The following is a 13798-nucleotide window of genomic DNA, read 5'->3' on the forward strand; positions in this document are numbered from 1 at the left end:
GCAGATTATCAGATATCTTGCTTCTAATTATCAAGCAGCTGGAACTTCATGCTTGCCAACATTTAATAAGTACAGGAATACATAAAATAAAGAGCACAGATGCTGAAAATCTGAAATGGAGGCACAAGAGATTGCAAATGTGCTGAATTCTGGAACAGAAACCATACTCAGTGAGTCAGTCAGTATCCATGGAGGGAAATAGATGGTCAATGTTTTGGACCAAAACCCTGCTCAAAGACAGAGGGAAGACAAGGAAGTATCATGGAGGGGTCAGCAGGTGGACCAAGGGAAGGGATGGCAGAGGGGGCTAGGGTGGGGTTGGGAATAGGTAGATGCAGACAAAGGAAAAATAAAGGAGTTACATGGAAGGTGGGGGGAGCATGAAGGTGGAGACGACTGCTAAAGGAAGGTGACTGAGACCTGATGGGAACATGGATAGGGTGATAGATGTGTCTGTAGGTCATGGAAGGTGGAGAAGTTGGGGAAGGGGAAAGGTAACAGAGGATAGGGGGAGAGGGGTGTGTAAAATAGTGTGACAGGACCTTAGTAATTGCCATGGTTAAGCCAAAGATGAATTTGAACAACATCCCACATGGTTTGTCATCCTTCATCCCATCCGGTCCACCTATCACCAATTTCCCCTTCCAGCTATTCTGTAATACTACCCAATTCCTTTCTTTTTCCCAGTCCTGAAGCAGGGTTTCAGACCAAACTTGTCAATTTCCCTGCCTGGACTCTGCATGACCTGCTGAGTTCCTCCAGCACTTGCTTTCTTGCTCTGGATATCTGAAAACTTATTTATGTGCAAGACTCATCTTCATTTTATTAGTTCCAACCAGAAAATACTAATATCCAGTGGGAATGCCATCTCCAAGTGACTCACAGTAACTGGCAAAATGTGGAAAGTTTGCATTTCATCATCTTGGGTTAATTCCAAATGAGCAAATTCAGTGCACCGCCACGTTAGTTCCTCAACACTTCACTTGAAAAAGAAATGTTAATGTAAAAATTAAATTCTCCACTAAAATATATTAGCCACAAATTTAGAATGCCAATACTGTGCTGAGAATTAACATTAATTAAATACGTTATTGAAAAAATATTGTTGAAACTCTATCATTTAGTGTTCTTCTTAATTAACTGCAAATTCTTGGTTGAATGTTTAGGAAAAGGGACGTCATGAAGTCAGCTCATTCTTGGTCTGAGACATTTATGAAGTCCTTCCCATTAGTTTCGTCAGGCAAAACTATACAAAATGTGTTGAAGTCATTTGTCTCGTTTCATGTTCATTCAGCTGATAAATGAAATAGATTGGATGTTATACTACCGAGACACTCCATTAATGTATTTGAATTCAGCTCACTATAAAGTCAACTTCAGATTTGCCGAATCCTTTCGATTATAATACTCATGATTAAAATTCCAAGCCCATGCCACAATCAGATGTGTAATAAAATAAGGTTAATATCTCCATGTAAATTTGATAACAGAAAATAAAATGTTTGAGAATAAAAACATGGAACAAGTAGCTTTATTAATAGTTGAGTCAAGCCTCTTATTTCTCAGCAGATGAGTCATGAACTGAAGGGAAAGTGCAATAATAAACAGACCTGGGACAACTTCAACCTTTTCCCACGTGTTAACTCAATGTTTTGTCATTTCAAGCAGACATGCAAGTGTCAGAAACAATGCTTCCATGGGTGGCTATTTTTCACCACCCTCAAATATCCTCAGTAGGAAATCATCTCTGGTAATAAATATCCTGAATATAGCATAACATCTGTACCATCAAGAAAAGAATGCAGTTCCTCAGTCCTCTTTTCTTCCACTCGAACATAATTGATAAAAGTTCATTTGGTCTGAAATTACTTCATTTCTGAATAAAAGAATCTTCAGGTAAAGTGCATTAAAAACCTAAAGCAACAATCCAGTTTTCAACATTAATAATGCCAAAGTAGAGTTTTACATCTATTTTCATGTATTTTAAGGCAATATAAGCATACATAGCACGATAATGAGCACATTGCATCCCAAATCTACATGACATTTATGGAAAATAAATACATTTTATCTCATCATTCTGATTTATTAAATAAGGGAACTGAAATTTAAGCCATTTTTAAATGTGTTTAACCTTATCTACAAGGCTGTTGAAGGCAAATAATATTTGTGGAGGTACACAGACATAATTATCCAGTCCAAACAACTCGTCACTAATGTTGCAGGCAAACTGTTCCACTTTAACATCCAATGCAGCAAGGGTGTTTTTCCTTTCTTTACAATGCTTCACTTTAAGTCTCATCATATTTTCAGGGAAGAGATAGAAGGTTGAAAACTTCCCTTTCAAAGGTATTTCAAGCGATTTGAAAAAAAAACTCAATTCGGATCGACTAGACTGTTTGCTTCATACGACCAGATAAAGTCCAGATTAATATTTGGAACAATAATCCACATTTTTTTAAATAATCCTCAAAAACAACATGTAGGACAAATCAGTTTATATCAAGAATATTATGTATGTGGATTCAAGGATATTCGGTTGGGCTTTACAGTGGGAATACCAAGAAGCCAGAAAATGTTGAATATTGCCATCCACCAACCAGGTTACCTTTCTCCAGTTTTAGGTAAGCCTTGTCTTCCTTGTCCAAGTACAACAAGACTCCATTAGTGGCAGCTTCACGAGTCACATCTTTATCCCCAGCAAAGGCAGAAATTACTGGTTTACCATTAAGCATAAGATTGACCTATGATTTTAAAAAGAAACAACTGTAAGATATATTGATGAAACAATTATAATTGTAAACCAAGATAGCTCTCTGATAGAAGAGACTTTGCCTTCTACCCTCTCCCCCACCTCTTCCCAACATCTTTCACTTCTACCCTCCCACCTGCATGCACCTGTTACCTCTTACCTGTTAGTTTCTGTTCCTCCCACTTCTCCTTCCCCCTTTGCCAACTATGTTCTGTTAAATTAACATGATCACTGTTTATGGAATTTTTGTTTGATTAGACACTTCATCGTCTCATGTCCTATTGAATTTTCCTTGTTCAATTACTTTCACAAGTTGTGTGGCTCAGACAGTGGGATATCTAAATAAACTGCATCTGTAAAATCAACCCCAAGCTAACTTTGTAAATATAAGCATGAACTCCAGTCTTCCCATTCAAAAACAATTTCACTTACCTCGTCATTAAAGTCTGAGATTTACATCTCAGAGAAATTATGTTCAAAGTATCAGAATTCATAATTTAAAATAATAGAATAACTTTAGGAGAGATAAGTTCAACTCAATAGATCACTTATGGTATAATTGTAAAACGTTTATATCAATAGCTTACCATATGCTAAGAAATATTGATGGCTAGAAATTTATTCCTGGTCAGTGACACAAAACTACATTACTACTCAAATTATCCAAAATGGTCAGGACTGGGCAAATTTCAGATAAACCTTTTTTCGTAGAACTGGTCTTTTTTTTTAAAGTAGCCCAGTAGTAACAGCAAATCACTTGTATCAATGTTTAAACAACAACAAACAACAAGGGAAGACTTTTTAAAGCATGAAATAATGTTTAATTCTCACCAAACAAACAACCTGAACAAAATAAGTCATTCAGATAAATGAGTATTTCTAATATTTTTGGAGCCAAACAAATGTAACTTCCGGGTCCAAAAAGTTTTTGGGGTAAATGAGGATTTCGGAAAAATCCTATTTCAGATAATCAGTGTTATACTGTATATGGTAACAGCAGCACGTTGTATTCTCTCAGAAATTAATTTCTCTAGACCAGGAGTGTCAAACTCAAATTCACAGAGGGCCAAAATTAAAAACTTGGACTAAGTCGTGGGCCAAACTAAATATTTATTGAAGATTTTCAACAATATTTGCATGTTTTCTCTTCTTTCAACATATGTAATGTTAAACTTTTTCTTATTAAAATAAATGTTTAATAATAGTTTTGGTTAAACTCTTTCCAGAAGAAGCATTAACAAATGAGAAATAAAATATTCAATAAATAATATTTCTCTCTAGCCTTTAAGCTCCTTTTAAATGTTTTTTTTTCACAAGCCAACAAGTCAAAAAAATAACAATTTGCTTCAATGACAAACAGGTTTGTCTTTTAAAATGATGAACATATAGTCTGCATCTGTACTGCAGTTAAATAAAGGGGATTATGCAGCTATAAGGGAGGAGCTAGCCAAAATAAAATGGAAAGATACACTAGCTGGGAGGACAACTGGGGAAAAATGGCAGGTATTTTTGGACATTTTTCACAGGATTCAGGACAAATTTATTCCAAAGTGGAGGAAAGGCTCTAGGAGCTGCAAATGGCAGCCGTGGCTAACTAATGAAATCAAGTGCAATATCAAATCCAAAGGGAGTAAGTATAAGATAGCGAAGTGGAGTGGGAAGTTAGAGGATTGGGAAACCTTCAAAGAGTATCAGAGTGTAACTAAGAAAGTCATAAGAGAGGGGGAAATTAAGTACGAGAGGAAATTAGCAAATAATATAATGGAGGATAGCAAAAGCTTTTTTAAATATGTGAAGAGGAAGAAATTGGTTCGGTCCAAAATTGGTCCATTAAGAATGGAAAAGGGTGGAATTATTACCGGAAACAAGGAGATGGCTGAGGAATTTAACAAATACTTTGCAACTGTCTTCACCAAGGAGGATATAGGTTATGGTCAGTAAGGGGGTAGTGGTCATGCGGTATCAAGAGACTTGGGGAACTTTCCTGGGGAAGTAGGGGATCTAATGGATATCCGGATCCAAAAGCAAGAGGTTGTGAGTAAATTGTTGGGACTGAGGGCTGATAAATCCCCAGGGCCTGATGGGCTGCATCCCAGGGTGCTTAAAGAAGTTGCTATGGAAATTGTGGAGGCACTGGTTGACATTTTCCAAAGTTCCATAGATTCGGGGGAGGTCCCTGAGGATTGGAGAGTGGCTGATGTGGTGCCGATTTTTAAGAAGGGAGGGAGGGAGAAAACTGGAAATTATAGACCGGTCAGCCTGACGTCAGTGGTGGGGAAGATATTGGAATCTATCATAAAAGGAGTAATAGCAGAACACTTAGGCAGAAAAAATAGTATAAGGGCTAGTCAGCATGGATTCCTTAAGGGTAAGTCATGCTTGACTAACCTTCTGGAATTTTTTGAGGATGTGACAAAGAGGGTGGACTTGGGAGAGCCAGTGGATGTGGTGTATTTGGATTTCCAGAAGGCCTTTGATAAGGTACCGCATGGGAGACTAGTGGGCAAGATCAGGGAGCATGGTATTGGAGGTAAGGTGCTGACATGGATAGGAAATTGGTTAAGAAATAGGAAACAAAGGGTTGGAGTAAGCGGGTCTTTTTCAGGATGGCAGGATGTGACGAGTGGAGTGCCGCAGGGATCGGTATTGGGTCCTCAGTTGTTTGTAATTTATGTAAATGATTTGGATGAGGGGATTATTAATAACATGAGCAAATTTGCAGATGACACTAAACTGTGTGGCGGTGTGGGGTGTGAGGAGGATGTCAGGAAAATGCAGAGGGACTTGGACAGGTTGGGGGAGTGGGCTGCTGAATGGAAGATGACGTTCAATGTGAGCAAATGTGAGGTTATCCATTTTGGGGGCAATAATAGGAAAGCTGAGTATTATTTAAATGGAGACAAGCTAGGGAGTGGGGAGGTGCAAATGGATCTGGGTGTACTTGTTCACCGGTCACTGAAGGCTAACATGCAGGTTCAGAAAGCTGTGAAGAAGGCATATGGCATGTTGGCTTTCATAAAGAGGGGATTGGAGTATAGGAACAGAGACGCCCTTCTGCAGTTGTACAGGGCCCTGGTGAGACACCCACCTGGAGTATTGTGTCCAGTTTTGGTCTACAATTTTGAGGAAGGACATACTAGCTATAGAGGGTGTGCAGCGCAGATTTACAAGGTTAGTTCCAGGGATGGCGGGGTTGACATATGCTGGAAAGGCTAGAAAAACTGGACTTGTATCCGATGGAGTTTAGAAGGATGAGGGGGGACATGATTGAGGTATACAAAATCATCAGGGGGATAGACAGGGTGAAGTCGGATTACTTGTTCCCAATGATGGGGGAGACGAGGACTAGAGGGCATAGTTTAAGAATACAGGATAGGCCCTTTAGGACGGAGATGAGAAAACATTTTTTTACCCAGAGAAGTGTGAATCTGTGGAATGCTCTGCCACAGAGGGTGGTAGAGGCAGATTCGCTGATTATGTTCAAAAGAGAATTAGATAAGACTCTAGTGGACAAAGGAGTTAAGGGTTATGGGGATAAGGCTGGAAAGGGGTACTGATAGAAGTGATCAGCCATGATCTGTAAAATGGCGGTGCTGGCTCAACAGGCCGAAGGGCCTACTCCAGCTCCTATTGTCTATTGTCTATTGTCTATTGCCTCCCACCTGTCTTGAAAGGTCCTGTTTTCTGTCTTTCGTTTGGCCATTTTTCGTAAGGGGTTTATTACATGCGAGTTGGGCGACAGGTCGCAGGTGCTAATGAAAGTAAAGAGAGGAGGTGCGGGCGATTAGCGGCCTGACGGGCCGGCGCCAACACATTTGCAAAGCATTCTGGGATTTGTATTATTAGCTGTGCATGCACTATAATGGCGCGGCGGCCAGCGGGCCAGCTCTAATACATATTTGATATGATCTTGTGGGCCAAATATAATTATATCATGGGCCAAATTTGGCCCGCGGGCCTGAGTTTGACATGTGTGCTCTAGATTCAATGGAATAATTTGTAGAGACACTATTATTAGTAGGTATGGACACAGAGAATTGTATTTTACGTATACAATACATTACAAATAAAGCACATTTTTGGATAAGAAATGTGTTACCATATTTTGCATTAGGATATTGATCATTTCAACCATATTGTTAGCATAAAGAGTCCTTATTTTACTGATGATCAGGATTGGAATCAGTCAGACCTTTACCCGCTACAGATAAGAAAGAGGAATACCAACATCAACAATATATTGAAAGAGGGCTAGGGAGATTTAACTCGTATAGGTCATTCTGTTGAATCTTTCTTCAGATGGCAACCCTTTCATCCTAGATATTAATATATTCCACTAAAGCAATATTTTTTTTAAAAAGACCAACCCACTGTTTTAGGAATGTAAAATTACACAATCCATACATTTCTATCCGTTACATACACTGTCAAAACCATTTTGCCACTCACATATTCCTTGTATCCCCTCCTAATACTTTCCCGCCTATCTTTACATTGTCAACAAATGTGACTACAATACACACAGACTGGTCTTCCAAATCATTAATATTGATTATAAATGGCTAAAGTCCCAGAACTTATTCTTGGGGCATCCGATTAGTTATAATTTTCCAGGTGAAGATGAACTGTTTCTACTTTGTTTACTTTTATTTGTTAATCTGTGCTTTGCTTAGCCAATCTTCCTGAAGAAGGACTAGCCAGATGCTATTCTGCGTTACTGAGAGTATCTGAGAGAAATGCAGAGAATATATCTGCATCTTTTCGATTATATTTCTTCTGCAAGGGTGTATCTCAGCTCTGCCACTGATCAGTAGGTGATGTAGGATTATTAGTGACATCTTGAGGTTCCATCAACTTAATTCACAAAGCTAGAGAAATAAATGAATGAATTCAGGCACTCATTTATTCTTTGATCAGTGTTGATGTTCTATATCAGTGGTTCTCAACCATTTCTCACCCACTGAACACGATTATTTACCATGAACCACCAATCACAAACCATTGACCACCAGTCAGAGGAAGGGGGCTGGCAAACTCAAGCCCCATCCCAAATTATCAATGGGATTTCAATTTTGATGGGAACAATTCTTTGAGAATTTTCATTTCTTCTGTTTGTCTTACAAATTATATTTTTAATATACAAGTAAAATCATGTCTTTTCCACATTACTGTAGACCACTTGCAACAAATCTACAGATCACAGGTTGAAAAATACTGTTCTAGATAATCTTCTGTTGTAGCACTTAGTTCGGCAACTATGGGATGTTTTAAGAGAAAGAGACTTCTGTCTTCCTTCTGCATTAACTTCCTCTGCTGCATCGCTGAACCTTGGAATCCTTGAAAAAAAAATGTCCACCATAGCAAGCTCTTGAAAAAAAAAGGCTAATTTCCTACATACACCCATGTGGAAAGATGCACTTTTCTTTTAAGTAGTTATTTGATGTTCATAAATATTTCATTCTGAATTGGGAATTCAGAGGAGTGAATCAGTTAAGATATAACAACCTAAAATGATTTGGTCGCTCTGATTTGACCTGAAGGAAAAAAGAATCTCAGGGTTGTATGTGATGTCATGTATGTACTCTGACAATAAATCTGAACTTTGATTTTGTTACATGTTGAGAATGCCACTCACCCTCCATTACTTGAATCGTGCTAAAAGCTACATCATGATTCTAAAGAATGCTGAATAAATATCATACAATATTTTTATAAAAAAAGGTTCTCATCCTTGCTGGCAGAGAGGCCATCTATCTGCCTTTGTAACCAGTCGTGCTCCAATTGATAATCACAGCCAACTAACCATTTCTCCACGCACTTGCATTGGACGATAAAAGAGGATGGGCCAGAAACTCATTCCTAGTCAGTAGCAATGAAAAACATAGTATTGCTTCGTACTTTACCCTTCAAAAGTCAGCCCCTTTGATGCTGCCATACTGTGCATTTAGTGCTATTGACTGAGAATCAATTACGAGGTTATGACCTAGAAACAAAATCATTTAGTACAATTTTTTGTGTGCTTTGGGATTCATTTGCTGCAACAAAAAAAATCAATAGAAAATATAATCAAGAATTGAGAATGCTGATTGAAATTTTCAGTTACACCTCATGCACGTGACAGATGTATAGATAAAGCAGAGCACGGAGAGGTGACGTCAATATTTTTTTTCAAAAATAGACTTTATTCACAATAAATTATTTACATAAAAATAACATTCAGTCTTTTCACACCCACAGTATCAATCGTATCTATACATTTCTATCAATGTACATTGTTACATTTGTTCTCTAAATACACCGTTACCGCCCCTGTGGCACCTTGTCGCTTCTCCCACCCCAACTTCTGTTGTTTGAGAGACGACCCCTCAATGCCCAGTCACGGGAGGACTTCTCGACAGTGCTCTTGTGTTGACTGCACCAGGCCTCTGTGTGTCCCTTAGCACACTCTCCTGCTGGTCAATAATCATGCTTCTCCCAATTCTGCCTCCCTTATAACATTCACTATTTATAGTTGCTGAGTGTATATGCAAAGAAAGCATCTCTGAACAGCTGGGGCAATCCTTTTAGATGTGCTATTTAAGGGTATCAATTGCTGCAGGCTTGTTGGGAAGTCGGTTGAGCCGAGGTTATTCTGTTGAATGCAGCTGGAGTAAGTTGGCAGAATTCTTACATGTGCAAATTGAGCCAGCTGTAACCACACTGTTAGAGTGACAGCAGTGGGAGCATATACAATGTCACATGGAGGGAGAACAGGTGATTCATGCTCTGCAAAGCTGCTGTCACCCTAGTGCAGGCATCAGGAATGTGAATAATAAAGCTGAAGGAGATATTTCTGGATACCCTCAAAGCTCTTGCGGAAGATACAGGGATCTCAGTTTGTGCTGTAACGGGCTGAACTTGGAGTGAAGAAGTGAGAGTTTTCATCAGAACTCTAGCATGTCAATACCTTCTGCATGCTTTGTAACATAGGGTGTGGACACTGCCCTTGGTTACTGGAAGTGTATGTTGACATAGGGCTGCTCATCATTTCCTTGCTGAGAAACAGCATCTTTCTATCTCATCAATATTGAACATATAGCAATAAAGGAGGCAAAAGAGACCACTTGAGATTGAGACATAGTTTAACTCAAATCAGTTGTTTTAATTCATCCAAGAATGGCAATTATAGTTTTCGGTATCAGAATCACACTGAGAACAAAAGATAAGGTACGAAAAATATCTTTCCAAGAAATGGAAATAGGGGAACAAGATCGAAACATATGTAACAAAGTTTTTTTTCCAGCTTTGAACCCAGCACATTGAGGGAAATGTTAGAGTAAAATTTAGTTAATTGAACTTCAGAAAAATAGGCTCAATGTACCAGCTTAAATTGTAAAAGTGAAAGTTAGGCACACAAAGATGAATTTAACAATTTTAAGATAAAATCCCATGTCATGTCCGAAAATGAAAGTTGAAAGAACTTGCTCCCATATTTTAAAATCTTATATCGGGAATTATCCCTAGATTTTTTAATGAATCATATATAGCTGATAGTTTTTTTTTGATTTGGTTTAAAATTATAGATCATCCTTATCATATTTATAGGAATTTTCTGAGGAAGTCTCAACACTGCAGAGTTGAAAAAAACTCCTAATTTGTAGGTATCTAAATAAATGATGCTTGGAAAGTTTTAATTGAAGAGATAGTTGTTCAAATGAAGCTAAATTATTATCAATAAATGAAACTTGAAAAGATTGGATATCCAACGTAAGCCATTCATGAAGAACAGAATCTTGCACAATAGGTGGATAAATTCGGCATATTGTCATGTCTCTTATCAATTTTAATAAGTGTGCCACATGAAGCATCCTGGATCACAGCATAGTATGGGAACTGCTCTGCACAAGGCTGCAAGAAATTGCAGGACTTTGTGATTGCAGCTCAGGTCATCATATAAACCAATCTCCTATCAATGCTGCCAACACTTCCCACTGACTTGAGAAGGCAGCCAATATATTAAAATATCTATCCCACCCAAGTCTTGCTGGCTATCCCCCTCCCCCTCCCCCAATCAGGCAGAAAAGATACAAGTTTGAAACAGCCTATCACACTTGAGGATAGGTTGACTTGACTGAACAGCACACAAATCAAAGCTTTTCACTGTATCTTGATACAATTGATAATAAGCAATTAAATTCAAGTGACATGATATTATTGTTCTGCTGGAACAAACAAAATTCTTAAAGGGATTGTTTCTGCTGGCTTATGCAACTAAAACCAAGCATTACAATCTCAAAATAAGGGGGTGCCCATCCAGGACAGAGACAAGAAGAAATTTCTTCATCAAAAGGGTAGTAGATCTTCAAATTATCTCCCCAAGAGCACAGTCAATGAGTGTATTCAGGGTAGAAAGAAATAAATGTTTTTTTTTATCTTAGGGAATTAATTAGGGGATACAGGGTTAATGGAGGAATATAGTACAGACGTTTAAAAAAAATCAGCCAAGATATTGAAATAGCAGAACAGGTGAGAAGGACCATTCCTTCTGATACCCCTGTTCTGATCTTCCTCTTTTCCATTTCTAAGACTTGGTTTGTATTTTTATTAAAAATATTCAATCTGGTGAGGAGAGGTAAAAAACACAATGCTGGAGAAACTCAGCAGGTCAACAAATTGCGGTGAAATATCACAACATGGCAGCCAGCTTTCACAAGAGATTGTCCACCAGCCATCAGAGATAGGCCCAACTTTTACCATAACCGCACAAGTTTTATACTTTTTCTTTTTTCTTAAATTTTGGTCACATCGGTGAATGGGCACAAGTCGCATAGATCTCAAGTCGTAGAGTACCTGCACAATGTTTGACCTGCTGAGTTTTTCCAGTATTGTGTTTTTACTTCAACCATGGTGACTACAGACTTATGTGTTTTAATTCTATGATGAAGAGAGGTTTCAGGTTAGGTGGGTATGGTTAAACACTTTTTATTTTCTGGAGCAGAGGTGATTATGGGATGAGGAGGTTGCACAATGTGAGAAAGGGGATTGGTCTGAGCAACTATGATCCTCAATGATTTCTGAGCCTCTTCTGTCCACTGCTCCTGTGGCAGTCAAGTTCAGTTCCATCTCCACCAGATGATTGATGCGGTAAGGCTCTCCACCTGCCAAACTGCCATTCTGCTTTAGTTTCATCTGTTCTCACAGCAGGAAAGGAGGCCTTTGGCTTGATGAGCCAATGGCACGTGAATGCATGCAACATTCTGAAGAGAGAGGGATGAGTATAAAATGTGCTTTAAAGTGAACGCATCCTATATTTACCATGATTACATTGCAGGAAGTGTATGTAAAATACGAGACTGTAAAAATAGTGCCAAATCTGCAGGCATGGCATTGCAGTTGTTGGTGAATGGCATCTGTTGATCTTTCCACTAACCACGAACAGACATTCAAGTTCCAACATTTGTTTTACAATTCTGGGTACAGATCAGAGTAGGAATTCATTGATTTACCTCCATGGCAAGTTCTTCACATTGGTGCTTCTTTTCCTCCATTAGTAAGTTCCTGTGTCCCCAACTCTTCATTTGGATCTCCAGGCCTTGAGGATGCCACTAACCCACACATTGCAACTCCACTTCAAGTGGCACAGGCACCACATTAATTAGTAGAAGAGCTGAGTTAAAGTGGTGTTCAGACATGCTGAACATAAACTGGCAGGAAAAGGATCAAGGTTCTAACAGCGTCAGCACCCAGTACTTGCATGAGATGCACACAAGCAAAATCATGTTCTCATTGCAAAAGGCCAAAATTAGTGCAGGGCTCTTGCATAGTTGTGCATCACCAACGCTAGCTCAGCATGGGAATAACTTGTAGCAAACTTATCCAATACGAGTTAATTTTTTTTACCTTGACAATAAATTTTCATCTGCATGAAAGATTTATGACAAACAGAATAGGTCACAGCATAATCTGTACTATTGTATTTAATTTACTAACAAACATTCTTGTATTTTTTCCCATTACGTTCATTCATGTTTGTGAAATCATTCCACCTCTCATCTTACATCAATGGTCTACAGTGATTAACAATGTATACTTTAAAGCATGACTACTGTTGATTATCTCCTTTGCAGTTACAATTTAAGGGTGCACAGAGGTGAATAATAATGGATTCCTTTGATACATATGATATCAACCTTAAAATTAATTTGCCGTAAACAGTGCTCATGGAGTAGCTTCAATGCAATGTAATCTGTCTCCAACATTCATTTCATTGGGCAGTGAATGGTTGCATGTTTAGTCTTACTAACAAGATGTGTAAATGATGCCATCATCTCATTTGAGCTTTCACATTCTAGTATGCCCTCAAAAAAAAATTAATTCAAATTTTTTAGCTCTCAGAAGAGCAGTTGCCAACGTACTAACTGCTTTCATTCTGTACTTTTTTGTACTGTGTCTTGGTTATTGTACTATGTTTGAGGTGTCTAACTAGTCTGTTCACAAAACCTTTGATGCATGAGACAACAAATTAGAACAAATCAAAATGCTATAATAGCAGATACTCCTCAGAGTTTAATATTTTGTGCAAAACAATACTAAAACTCCTCAAATGGTACAGTAACTATAACTACAAGAAAACCATCAAATCCAAACAATAAACCCTAGTTATTAGGGCATCTGCCCTACACACCAGAGATAAAATAAACAAAATACTTAATATTCCTCCAGTATTATTTATTCCAAGGCAGAGCTCATTAGAATACTCTTGCAGCTTTTAGATTGGACTTATTTATTGGGATACAATATTTTTAGTTTCAGTCATTAGGCTGCAAAAGAAATGTTTATTTTGGTCATATTTCTTTCTTATACTCAAGTATTTACAGTTCCCTCTTTACTAGAGAAGTTTCATATTTAATATTAATGGTGTCTGCCAAAGGTATGAATTTACCTTTTACAATTTATTTTAATCTAGTCACTTTTCTCTTATATAGATTGTAAAATCTATGTCCACAAATATGTCATATGAGCAATAATTCAGCAAAGAAAACAACCCCAAAAAAAAATGGTATATTA

The 13798-nt window shown here is 38.0% G+C and overlaps 1 protein-coding gene across 1 annotated transcript in view; it reads right to left on the minus strand.

Moving 5' to 3' along the window:
- Positions 1-1620: 1620 nt before the first annotated feature.
- Positions 1621-13798, minus strand: part of cbln4 (cerebellin 4 precursor) — a 139613-nt gene continuing 127435 nt past the window's right edge. The window contains exon 3 of the mRNA XM_069888191.1: positions 1621-2744. Coding sequence (XP_069744292.1) covers positions 2547-2744 — 198 coding nt within the window. The 3' untranslated portion in view covers positions 1621-2546. The remainder of the gene's footprint in view (positions 2745-13798) is intronic.

Source organism: Narcine bancroftii, chromosome 6 (genome assembly GCF_036971445.1).
Source record: "Narcine bancroftii isolate sNarBan1 chromosome 6, sNarBan1.hap1, whole genome shotgun sequence".
In the NCBI taxonomy this organism is placed as follows: Eukaryota; Metazoa; Chordata; class Chondrichthyes; order Torpediniformes; family Narcinidae; genus Narcine; species Narcine bancroftii.